Source organism: Jaculus jaculus, chromosome 8 (genome assembly GCF_020740685.1).
Source record: "Jaculus jaculus isolate mJacJac1 chromosome 8, mJacJac1.mat.Y.cur, whole genome shotgun sequence".
In the NCBI taxonomy this organism is placed as follows: domain Eukaryota; kingdom Metazoa; phylum Chordata; class Mammalia; order Rodentia; family Dipodidae; genus Jaculus; species Jaculus jaculus.
Genome location: NC_059109.1, coordinates 137131861 through 137144376, shown reverse-complemented (window position 1 = coordinate 137144376; position 12516 = coordinate 137131861). Strand labels below are relative to the sequence as shown.

At 53.4% G+C, this 12516-nt stretch overlaps 1 protein-coding gene across 1 annotated transcript; it reads left to right on the top strand.

The window, feature by feature from the left end:
- Positions 1-272: 272 nt before the first annotated feature.
- Positions 273-12465, top strand: Ctsz (cathepsin Z). Its single transcript, XM_004669439.3, has 6 exons — positions 273-445; positions 798-961; positions 6958-7137; positions 10123-10273; positions 10605-10770; positions 11990-12465. Exons 1-6 carry the CDS (start codon positions 288-290, stop codon positions 12098-12100), a joined length of 930 nt encoding a protein of 309 aa, XP_004669496.3. The 5' UTR covers positions 273-287; the 3' UTR covers positions 12101-12465.
- The last annotated feature ends 51 nt before the right edge of the window (positions 12466-12516 follow it).

Below are 12516 nucleotides of genomic sequence, written 5' to 3'. Positions count from 1 at the left end.
CGTGGTCAGGTTGGGGCTGGTTCCTTGGCCTCGTGCATGACCCCGCGTTTGGATGCCCAGGAACCAGGAAGGCAGGCTTGGCCTGCGGGGCAGTCGGGCCGGCCGGGTCACCCAGCCGGCGGCAGGGCGGGGTGGGATCGGCTCGGGACGGCCCCGCCCTAGGGGTGTGTCCGGGCCAGGACTCCCAAAAAGGGCGGCCGGGCGCGTGGGCCTGCGGGTCGCGGCGCGGGGTCGAGGGCGCGGCGGGGCCGGCGCGGGTGGCGGATCCGGAGCGGCCGAGCGAGAGCATGGCGTCGTCGGGGCCGGCGGGGTCGCGGCCGCCGCCGCCGCTGCTGCTGCTGCTGCTGGTGCTGCTGGGCGCGGCGCGGGCCGGCCTGCACTTCCGCCCGGGCCAGACCTGCTACCGGCCCCTGCGCGGGGACCAGCGGGCGCAGCTGGGGCGCAGGTGGGCGAGGGGCCTTGGGAAGGAGGACCGTGCCAGGCCGGGGTCCATCCTGCCTCCCTGGTGCTGGCAAGCCCAGACTGCCCCTTCCTCCCGGGGGTGACACACTCACGTGGGGGGAGCCCCAGTGTTTGCCAGATGGGACCAGCTCCAATCCTATGACACTGGCTGGAAACACTGGGGTGCCCTGCTGCCATCCCATTCGAACAGTGCTGGGGTCTGCTGGTGTGAGGTGGGCTCCCCTGATGATGGAGGCCCCAGCACTTAGCCTCTCAGATCTGGGGAAGGCCGCAGGACAGCCTGGGCGGCTCCAGGGACTCCAGTTGCTGACTTTGGTGGTATTATCTCTTCCTAGGACTTACCCCCGGCCACATGAGTACCTGTCCCCATCGGATCTCCCCAAGAGCTGGGACTGGCGTAATGTGAATGGAGTCAACTATGCCAGCGTTACCAGGAACCAACACATCCCGCAGTACTGTGGGTCCTGCTGGGCCCACGGCAGCACGAGTGCCATGGCAGGTGGGTGGCTGCCACGCCGCCACGCAGGCGGACTCGTGAAGGCTCACAATCCCAGGGCCCGTGTTTCCCTCCCAGAATTCTGCCTGAGCCTTCCTCTGTGCTGAACAGAAGGCGGAGTCATTCTGAAGGCCTCCCTGTGGGCCCACTACATCCCCTGGGGGGAAGGTGGGGTGGGGGGTGGGAATGAAGCTCCTGGTACCCTCTCTTTCCCAGAGCTTGTGACTTGAGCCTTTGGGAGGGAAGGAGCCCCAGCTCATCTCTGGGGACAGGGTTGGTTAGTGCTTGTGATGAATACGGCCCTGGGCTCAAAATGGCAACCTTGCCATCTGGATGTGGCCACAAGGGCAGGAGGAAGGCTCAAGGATGAGAGAGAGAGTCACTGAGGCCTACAACCCTCGAAGGACTACAGGAGGCAAGAGCCAGAAATTCCTAGGCAGCCCATAGCTTTGGGGAGGGGCCTTGCCATCTCCAGGAGACCACTGGGAGTGGGGCCAGGGCCGTGGGCCACGTTCCCGCCCCTGGGCATGTTATCTCTCTGGCCAGGCCATTGTAGGTGAGGCCTGGGTTGAGGATTAGCAACGGTGTGGGGGCAGCAGTGGTGGTTTGGGAGCTTGTGTAAGCTTCCTGACTGCCAAGGTGGATCCCGGTTCCTAGCTGGGCAAGCCCCTAGGGGGAGGCAGGGAGACTGGGCCGCCGTGTGAGTGACAGCTGAGATTCTACCCAGAAGTCTGAGCTCTCATTTTAGAGTGAAGGGTTCCTTTCTGGGGGATGCAATCTGCACCCCTTAGCTGACCAGGTGAAGCTGTGACGCCTGGCAGAGGCTCGTGAGCAGCTCTGGAAGGTCTGGAGTTGGTGTTTAGGCAGGTAGGGTGTGGGGGGGAGGGGCTGCCCAGAGCAGAGGACTCGAGCAAAGTCCAGGGGGTGGGTGCAGCAGAGCTGGAGTTGGGGAAGTGAAAGAGGCTTCTCAGCAGAGCTCAGGGTGTGGTGACAGTGATGAGGAACTGGAAGGTAGGCAGGGCTGTGGAGGGAATCATGTGATGGTATCTGCAGAAAACTGCAGGGCAGGGGAGCTGGCTGGAGGCTGATGGGCCTGTCCCTTCCTAGATGGGTACTGGAGATGGGTCCTCTGCTGGGGCTGCATCTTTCCCACGACTCCTGTGGACAGTCTCCAAGCACATGGCTGTGAAACAGGAAGTTTGGGGCTCCTTGCCAATCCACCAATATGCACCCATAAATTTAAGTACCCTGTGTCCTTATGAATTTAAAGAACTAAAATCCAAGGAGCAGAGGTGTAAGACTCAGAGAGACTGTCAGATTAAGAGAAGTGCATATAGAGGGCTCCCACCATAAGGGAAGCGAGAGGGGTACAGCCCATGTGGAAGGAGGGGTCCTCTCCCCCATCTCAGTCCAGAGCAGGGACCTGGAAGTTCAGTAGAAGATAAACAGCCCTGCCCACCTGGTAAGGTTCTAATTATAATCTTATCGCGGTGGACACGACCCTCAGGCTCAGGTGACTCTGAGAGAGCTGGTTGGCACTGGAAGAGGCCAGCCATGACAGCAAGTTTTGGAGCTCGACATAACCAACCACATTGCCAGGATCAGATTATTTTTGTTGTTGTTTTTTTGGTTTGTTTTTTTTTTTTGAGGTAGGATCTCACTGTAGCCCAGGCTGACCTGGAATTCACTCTGTAGTCTCAGGATGGACTTGAACTCACGGCGATCCTCCTACCGCTGCCTCCTGAGTGCTGGGATTAAAGGCGGCACCACCGCACCAGCCAGGATCAGATTTAAAGCTTAATTCTAGGAAAGGGGAACTCCATCCCAGGGAGGGGATCAGGTTGTTTATAGACAAACAGATGTAGGTAACTCCTTCAGTCAAGAGATAAGGAGGAGAGATCCTTCTCTGATCCCTAGTAAAGTGGAGATTGCAAGGGCAGACCCAAGGACATTCCTGCTTTTTCCTTTCAGGACCCAGTAACCCTAAACTGCCTCATTTGCTTCACCCCTGTCGCCTGACACCTCTAGAATCTTCTCCATCAGTGCCCAAGAACCCTTGCTTCCTCTTTTACTGAGCAGACAGAAGCCACCAGAGGGGACTTCCACAATGCCTTGGCCATCTGCCAAGGGGGCCAGTTTGTCTTCTCCCTATCCTTGGACAGTCAAGTACCCAAGGCCCCTCACTCAGTGCACCCATCCTCCCTGTACAAGAGGCCACTTTCATCTCCTCAGGGAAGCCTTTACCTCCAACAGGTGACCTAGAGCCTTCTCGTACCCCTCACCCCTCACTGCCCCACTCTGCCTCCATGAAGGCTCTGGAGTCCCCCTCCCTCTTCTCCACATCAGCCTCGCTTCCTCCTGCACTATGCTGCCGTTCCTGCCACTTAGTTGTCACCGCCAGGCATCCTGCTGTGCTCCATCGAGTCCCCAAAACTGCCTTTACCACCCCAAACCAGCCTGCATCCACCTCTCCTCCAGCGCCCCCCCTCCCCCCGGTCTCCTGTGCTTCCTCCACATCCACTGACTTCTGAGCTCTGAGTGTCCAGGTGTGACCCTTTGCCTGGATTCACCTTGATATCCACCTGTCCCTGCCCTCTGGCCTGGATTCCTGTCATCTACAGTTCTAGATATTCGGATCAGGATGGCTGAAAGGGTTCTTCCTTCCCACCACGTCCGCCTACAAGGCCATCCTTTTCCCAGGATCCGCAGGTAAAAGCCTAGAGGCTGCCAGACTTCCAGTCAGACCTCAGCTCTTTTGGATCTACCATCAGATCAGATGGAGAAACAGCCCAACACCAGGCCCAAACCCCACCGCCCTCAGCAGGCCATGCTGCTGAAGCTGGGTGCCGTCCTTCCCGCCTGTTAAAGCCAAGTCTCATCACAGCCGTTGACTTGAAGCCCTCTCATGGTTCTGCTTAGATGAAAGACAAAATACTTCATGAGCTGCAGTCTGTCTTGTCCATCCAGCCTCCTCACATGGGGGGAGCATAGGTAGCACCCGGGGTTATCTTCATTTGCCAGGTGCCTCCTGTTCTTATATCCTCACACACCCTCTTTTCATTTTATTTATTTTTTAATTTTTTTAATTTTTTTGAATTTTTAAATTTTTATTAACATTTTCCATGATTATAAAATATATCCCATGGTAATTCCCTCCCACCCCACCCCCACACTTTCCCATTTGAAATTCCATTCTCCATCATATTACCTCCCCATTACAATCATTGTAATTACATATATACAATATCAACCTATTAAGTATCCTCCTCCCTTCCTTTCTCTTCCCTTTATGTCTCCTTTTTAACTTACTGGCCTCTGCTACTAAGTATTTTCATTCTCACGCAGAAGCCCAATCATCTGTAGCTAGGATCCACATATGAGAGAGAACATATGGCGCTTGGCTTTCTGGGCCTGGGTTACCTCACTTAGTATAATCCTTTCCAGGTCCATCCATTTTTCTGCAAATTTCATAACTTCATTTTTCTTTACCACTGAGTAGAACTCCATTGTATAAATGTGCCACATCTTCATTATCCACTCATCAGTTGAGGGACATCGAGGCTGGTTCCATTTCCCAGCTATTATAAATTGAGCAGCAATAAACATGGTTGAGCACGTACTTCTAAGGAAATGAGATGAGTCCTTTGGATATATGCCTAGGAGTGCTATAGCTGGGTCATATGGTAGATCAATCTTTAGCTGTTTTAGGAATCTCCACACTGATTTCCACAATGGCTGGACCAGATTGCATTCCCACCAGCAGTGTAGAAAGGTTCCTCTTTTTCCACATCCCCACCAACATTTATGATCATTTGTTTTCATGATGGTGGCCAATCTGACAGGAGTGAGATGGAATCTCAATGTAGTTTTAATCTGCATTTCCCTGATGACTAGTGACGTAGAACATTTTTTTAGATGTTTATATGCCATTCGTATTTCTTCCTTTGAGAATGCTCTATTTAGCTCCATAGCTGATTTTTTGATTGGCTTGTTTGATTCCTTATTATTTAACTTTTTGAGTTCTTTGCATATCCTAGATATAAATCCTCTATCAGATATATAGCTGGCGAAGATTTTTTTCCCATTCTGTAGGTTGCCTCTTTGCTTTTTTCACTGTGTCCTTTGCAGTGCAAAATCTTTGTAATTTCATGAGGTCCCAGTGATTAATCTGTGTTTTTATTGCCTGAGAATTGGGGTTGTATTCAGAAAGTCTTTGCCAAGACCAATATGTTGAAGGGTTTCCCCTACTTTTTCCTCTAGCAGTTTCAGTCATTTTATTTTAATTATCTATTTTGAGAGAGAGAGAGAGAATGGGCACACTAGGGCTTCCAGCCACTGCAGACAAACTGCACGTACATGTGCCCCCCCCCCCCCCCCCGGTCCAGATGGCCTCCATAACTACCGGGGGATCGAACCTGAGTCTCTAGGCTTCGCAGACAAACACCTAACCACTAAGTCATCTCTCCAGCCCTCATAGCACCCTCTTTATATGGGCATCCCCTAGGATTCACGATGTAATGACACCTCACTTCCTGGGCGCACTCACGTCTTGCAGCACCATCTACTTGGCCCAGTTCTTTTTCGCAACTGTCTTGTTCCTATGCTGTGGTGTGAGCCCCACGAGGCAGCGTTTGTTCCTGCTGCATGATGGGGTGCTCTGCACACAGCAGGTGGGAGGGAAATCCCGTGACGAGGGAGGACAGGAGAGGTGGAGGAGGGGCCATGGCAAGAAGCCCACTGGCTCTTCTGGTACTCGGTCAGGTCGGGCCTGGACAGCTAAGTCACTGTGGAGGGATGCACCAGCTGGGCCTTACTGTCCAGCCAGCCATTGCTGCCAGTCCTTAAGCAGGATCACCTTGGGCAAGGTACAGGAAGGCCACTTTACTGGGGTTGAACATCTGAAACAGCCCAGGTATTTCCATAAGGCTCTTGAGAATGAGAATGGAGAAGTGGTTGGGATTAGAAGCTGAGATGGGGTCCTTGTTAAGAAAGACACGCCAACAGTGGGGACTCCTCTGTCACAGTCGAGGGGTGGGCGCAGTTGCAGGGGCTGTGGCTCCCTTTCAGGAGGGAAGCCTGTGTGCAGATGCCCATCGCTGAGGTGAGGTGAACTGCTCACAGTGGCAAGGAGGGAGCCCCAGAGAAGAAAATAGGAGAGACCTGAGCCCATATCCCTTGGCAGTTAGGGGTCTGCCCACCAGTGGTACAGGCAGTGCATTTAATGGGCACAGAAACTGGGCTCGGTGGTGGCAAGAGGTCTGCTTTTGAATTTCTATTGATGTGCCCCTTGAGGTCATTAAGTAGGTAGTGTGGCGGAGGTGTCGTTCTCGGAGGCCCAGGGCTGATCAGATGGGTAGCTTTTGTGGAGCAGTACCAGGATGGGTAAGGGGCTGAGAGATGGCACAGGAAGGGAAGAGACATGGTCCGGGGGAAGGGCTGCTTCATGGGAAAAGTAGGCGAGGCAGCAGGAGACAAGGCCTGGGATGCGTGAGGGGCATTTGTTGTGGGCTTGGCGTCCTAGAGAGTGGACAGCGAGGTGACTAGACTGAGTAGGATTGGCCGACAGGCCTGGGTCTTCTTTATAGGACGGGACCCTGGCGGGTGCTGTGGCATCCCTGACCATTCCTGACTGCCTTAGTATGTGGGCCCAGGCACATAAATAGCAAGTGCCGATGTCTGGCCCTTCACTGGCGTCATCTGCCCTCCTTAGGGGCTGTGTCTGGTCCCCAGCCTTGTCACGTGGGTAGTTGAATAGCCATCCCACGGCACCCCAGCAGGTGCTTGTTGGGGACCTCCAGATCAGGTCCTGCCTCATGGCACTTGCAGCCACGTGGTGTTTGCAGACCCCACAGTGCCGGAGGAGGGGGAGGACAGGCTGGGCTGAGGCGCCCGCAAAGAGGCAGTGGTCACCAGGAGGGACAGTGGTCGGTGCCCGTGGCCTGCTGTAGGTGTCCGTGCCGTCTGGGGAGGGTGCTGACCGGGGTGATGGTGACTTGCAGATCGCATCAACATCAAGAGGAAGGGCGCGTGGCCCTCCACCCTGCTGTCGGTGCAGCACGTCCTTGACTGCGGCAGCGCCGGCTCCTGCGAGGGGGGCAACGACTTGCCCGTGTGGGAGTACGCCCACCGGCACGGCATCCCCGATGAGACCTGCAACAACTATCAGGCCAAGGACCAAGGTAATCCTGTGCCCGTGTCGCCCTCCACGCTTGCCCTTCTTCTTCCAGGGGAGAGGAGCTGGGAGCCCAGGCTGACCCTGAATCTGTCACACTGTGCCTGGAGTCCAGAAGAGCGTGGGTATGGAGGCTGCAGCCCCCAGGGAGAGCTGGTCACCAAAGCTGGCATCAGCTTCACCCAGTGCCACCCATGAACCTTGAGACCACAGAGAGTTTGGTGTGGGATGGGGTCAGAAGAGTAACCCCGGTGCCTATGCCCAGATGGGAAGGGCCACCAGGCACCCCTGCAGCCATACTTGGGTGTGAGATGTGGGTCTGACACCGGGCAGCCGGGTGAGTTCATGAGCTTTTATAACGGAGAGCTCCGGGTACGCAGCTGCTGGAAGGCAGTGTCTGTTCTGGAGCGGGGCCGGAGGGCAGGTGGCAGGGCTGCGGTCTTGAGCTGCAGGTTAGAGGGCCCGGCTGGAAGGCAGCGCCAGCCTGGCTTCTGACCTGACGCTCGGGGCCAAGCATGGACAGACGGAGCAGGCTGACTGGGAAACCCATCATTAGCACATTCCTCCTTGGAAATGAAAGGGAAGGAAAATGCTCATGCCCAAGCCCAAACCCGGCATGGCAGCTTTAAGCTCTCTCGGAGCAGATAGTTCCACGGGTCTCAGAAGCCCCTGGGCCTCATTGCCCAGCCACAAAGAATTGAAAGAACTCTCCAGACTGGTCGGGTGAGTCCTTGGTCCTGATTGGGTAAACCCAGCAGAGGATGGAGGGAAGTAGGTAGGCTGCCCTGCACAGTACCCTTGAGGTTTTGGTTACCCTCCTGCATCTCCTAACTGGTGGTGTCCAGTGGAGGCCAGCCAGGTCCCTCTAATCCTGCCCAGCCTGACTGGTGATGGCGCTCATCAAAAACCCAAATGTCTCCATCAAACAGTCTTGCCTTCGTATTGGCAAATGTCTGTAGAGCCACCATTTTTCTAGTTAAGCCAGGCGCTCATCATTTGGAGTTCAAGGGACAAATTAAACCAACACTATAATTTTAAACAGTTTACTGTCCTGGGGGAAGATAAGGCCAGCGGGCAGTTACAACTGAAATGAGTGTCAGGGAATCAGTAGAAAGGAAGAAGAGGGCCGGGCAGACGTGAGGACATGACGGTGGGCAGCAGCCTCCAAACTAAGCCCCTCCCCCTTCCTTCTTCCTCCTTCCTTCCTTCCTTTCTTTCTTCCTTCCCCCTTCTGCATGAATCTGTTTTATGGCTTATGCCTGAATTTTTACCACAGCTTGAAATAAGCTTTAAAAAATAAGCTTTGGGGCTGGAGAGATGGCTTAGCGGTTAAGCGCTTGCCTGTGAAGCCTAAGGACCCCGGTTCGAGGCTCAGTTCTCCAGGTCCCACGTTAGCCAGATGCACAAGGGGGCGCACGCATCTGGAGTTCATTTGCAGAGGCTGGAAGCCCTGGCGCGCCCATTCTCTCTCTCTCCCTCTATCTGTCTTTCTCTCTATGTCTGTCGCTCTCAAATAAATAAATTTAAAAAAAATTAAAAAAAATTAAAAAAAAAAAGCTTTGATCTAGGAGGGTATCTCACACCTGTAATCCCAGCATTTATTTTATTTTATTTTTTAATTTTTTTTTGGTTTTTCGAGGTAGGGTCTCTCTCTAGCCCAGGCTGACCTGGAATTCACTATGTAGTCTCAGGGTGGCCTCAAACTCATGGTGATACTCCTACCTCTACCTCCTGAATGCTGGGATTAAAGGCGTACACCTTCACACCTGTCTCAAATTATTTTTTAAAATGCTTTTATTTACTTATTTGAGAGAAATCGAGAAAGAGAATGGGTTTGTTAGGGCCTCATGCCAGACATATGTACCCCTTTGTGTATCTGGCTTTATGTGAGGAATCAAACTCAGGCCATCAGGCTTTGCTAGCAGGCACCTTGGACCACTGAGCCATCTCTCCAGCCCTCAATTTATTTTTTAAATTTTATTTATTTTTATTCATTTATTAGAGACAGAGAGGGAGGGAGGGACGGAGGGAGAGAGAGAGAGAGAGAGAGAGAGTGGGCACGCCAAGGGAATTGAACCCAGGCCTGTACGCTTTGGATTGAGCGCTTTTAACAGCTGAGCCATCTCCTCCTGGCTAACTTCTTTAAACCTGAGGGGATTTTGTTTTGTTTTGTTCCCCTGCCCTCCTCCAAGAGGGGTCTCACCGTAGCCCCAACTAACCTAGAATTCACTCTATACTCTCAGGCTGGCCTCAAACTCATGATAATCCTCCTACTTCTGCTTCCCAAGTGTGCCGCCACGCTGGTTTGTTCCGTTTTTGCAGGTGTATATGTGGTGTGCCGAGGCGTGTGTGGACACGTTTGTGAGTGTGTGGGTGCTTGTGCATGTGTGTACGCACGGATGTGTAAGTGAAAGGTTCTTCTCCACCTTATTCCTCAAGACAGGATCTCACTGACTCTAAAAGCCAACCCATTTGGTTAGGTTAGCCGGTTAGCCTAGAGCTCCACCCCTCTGCCTCCCCAGTGCTGGGGTTACCCACACGCCCACTTCCAGCACTTCTGCGTGCTCGGTGGGGATTGAAATCAGAACCTTGTGCGCATGAGACGAGCAGTCTACCCACGGAGCCGTCTCCCAGCCCCACTAAGTCACTTGCCAGCAATGGCGTCATCTTACTAAGTTGTAATAAGTTGATTACACTCAATTTTCAGCTATAAAATACTGCGAGGGTTAAAGGAAAAGAACAAGGCCAACTTCAGCATGCCTACTACGTATTAATTAAAGTTTGTCCCTTCTGTTCTGCGCGGCCTGGGGGAGGCGTCTCGAAGCTCCTTAGCAGCTCAGAGCGTAATGAAGTTGCACCTCCGAGCAGGATGATTTCCGCTCTCAGCTAATGAGCGGTGGGTGGGCTAGCTTAGGAAAGGGGGGGATGGGGAGGCTTTGTTAGTGGGTTAATGAGATAGTCTCACACTGACTTCTTGTGCCCCCCCCTCCAGAGTGTAACAAGTTTAACCAGTGTGGGACCTGTACAGAATTCAAGGAGTGTCACACTATCCAGAACTACACCCTGTGGCGCGTGGGTGACTACGGCTCCCTCTCAGGCAGGGCGAAGATGATGGCAGAGATCTACGCCAATGGTCCCATCAGGTGAGTGGAGCCCGGCAGAGGGCAGGTCCCCTCGTGCACGGGGCACCCGTCAGAGGGCCGCGTCAGGACAGGCTGGGCACCTGGGTCACTTCCATCCCACCGGCCCAGTCTCTGTCTTGAGCCAAAGCCGCCACCTTCTTCTTCACCTGTAAGGACTTTACACAAAATGGCTCTACCCCCAAGGGACTGTCGTGTAAGACAGGTGGGGGCCCTCGTACGACATGGAGGGCTCCAGCGCAAGTGCACCCTGAAGCGCCACGTGCCAGCATGTCTGGAGTCAGACTCCCGTGTCCCGACTCCTCCTTCCTGACTGGTGGCTGCTTGCTCACAGCTGTGGGATAATGGCAACAGAGAAGATGGACAAATACACTGGAGGCATCTATGCTGAGTACCAGGCCCAGCCCTACATCAATCACATTGTCTCTGTGGCCGGGTGGGGTGTCAGCAACGATGGCCTCGAGTACTGGATTGTCCGGAATTCCTGGGGCGAACCATGGGTAAGACTTCCCTTTCTTTTTTTCTGTTTTTAAGTATTTTTATTTATTGGAAAGAGAAAAACGGAGGGAGAATGGGTGTACCAGGGCCTCCAGCCACTGCAAATGAACTCAAGACACATGCGCCACCTTGTACATCTGGCTAATGTGTGTCCTGGGGAATCAAACCTGGGTCTTTTGGCTTTGCAGGCAAATGCCTTAACCACTAAGCCATCCTTCAAGTCCCTTTTTTTTTCTTGTTTTTTTTTTTTTTTTGAGGTGGGGGTCTCACTCAAGCCCAGGCTGATCTGGAATTCACCATGTAGTTTCAGAGTGGCCTAAAACTCACAGTGATCCTCTTACCTCTGCCTCCCAAGTACTGGAATTAAAAGCATGTGCCACCACACCCTGCTAGACTTCCCTTTCTTAAAGTCACTGTGTGGGCACATGGGTGATTTCTGGGGACAGATCCCTCTGTTATGTAGGGTTGTCTGTGGCCTGTGCATCTTAGGGTGTTTAGGAGTTTCTCCCGTAGACTCAAAGGCCAAGTGGCCAGGACAGGACAGAGACTACAGCTGGTGTCAGTGGCCTTTTTCACAGCCAGTCCCACAGGGTCTTGCTCTAGCCCAGGCTGACCTAGAATTCACTATGTAGTCTCAGGGTGGCCCCGAAATCACAGCAATCCTACCTCTGCCTCCCAAGAGCTGGGATTAAAGGTGTGAGCCACCACGCCCAGCCACTTTTCTTTTTCTTTTCCATTCTTGGTCCTGTGGTATTTCGGACTCCTAAGAAACACTTCACGGGTTTTTAGTTGGGTCAAAAAATCCAGGGGAGAAAACTGCCAGTTTTGACTTTTGGAGCACAGGGTTAAGTGTGCATCATTCAAGACACAGAAATGCATAATTATGAACTAGGGAAAGTGGTAGACACAGAAGTGATGCAATGTCAGCCATGTTTATTAAATGACCACAAATGGAGGATTAATAGGTAGACAAGTCACCTGGTTGGAAGAGTCAACATGTTTTCTTACATCAGTTGGCTGCCAGCACAGAATGCCTTGGGGCTAAATATTAACTAAGTGCAACATCTTACAGATCGTTCTTCCTGTGGTCAAGGGGAAGAGCGAGGGTGGCCGGGAACCCATCAAGACCCTTAGCTCTTGCAGAGCTGGGTCGAGGATAGAGGTCAAAGCAGGGCCTGGGTCTGGCGTGCGAGGAGCTGACTCTCTGCTCTCACCCCGCAGGGCGAGAGAGGCTGGATGAGGATTGTGACCAGCACCTATAAGGAAGGACAGGGTGCCAGCTACAACCTTGCCATTGAGGAGTCTTGCTCGTTCGGGGACCCCATTGTTTAGTGGATGGCTCTGAAGCAGTGTCATGAACCATGAGCAGAGGACGCCGGGCTGGGTGTGGGACTGGGTGACTGGAGACAGCACTGGACATGTCGATGTGAGGAGCAGCGTGGGACACGAGAAGGGCTGACGAAGGACAGGCACCTGTACAGCAGTCCCCAAGCTGACGCTGCCTTCAGCCACCGGGGAGGGTGGCCTGTAGCCCAGGAAGAGGGCAGAGTCTTGGTATTTCACATTTAGCAGATGTGTCTAGACTAGGGCACCTAAAAGGCCCCACCACCAGTTCTGATGTCACCTTGGAGTCATTAAGGAGGGAGGTGGCCATTTCAAACTGTCCAAGTGACAAATAAAGTACCCACCTGGCTTTATACAAGGACTGAACCGTGTGCTTTACTTATCCCAGAACATGTACTCTGCAG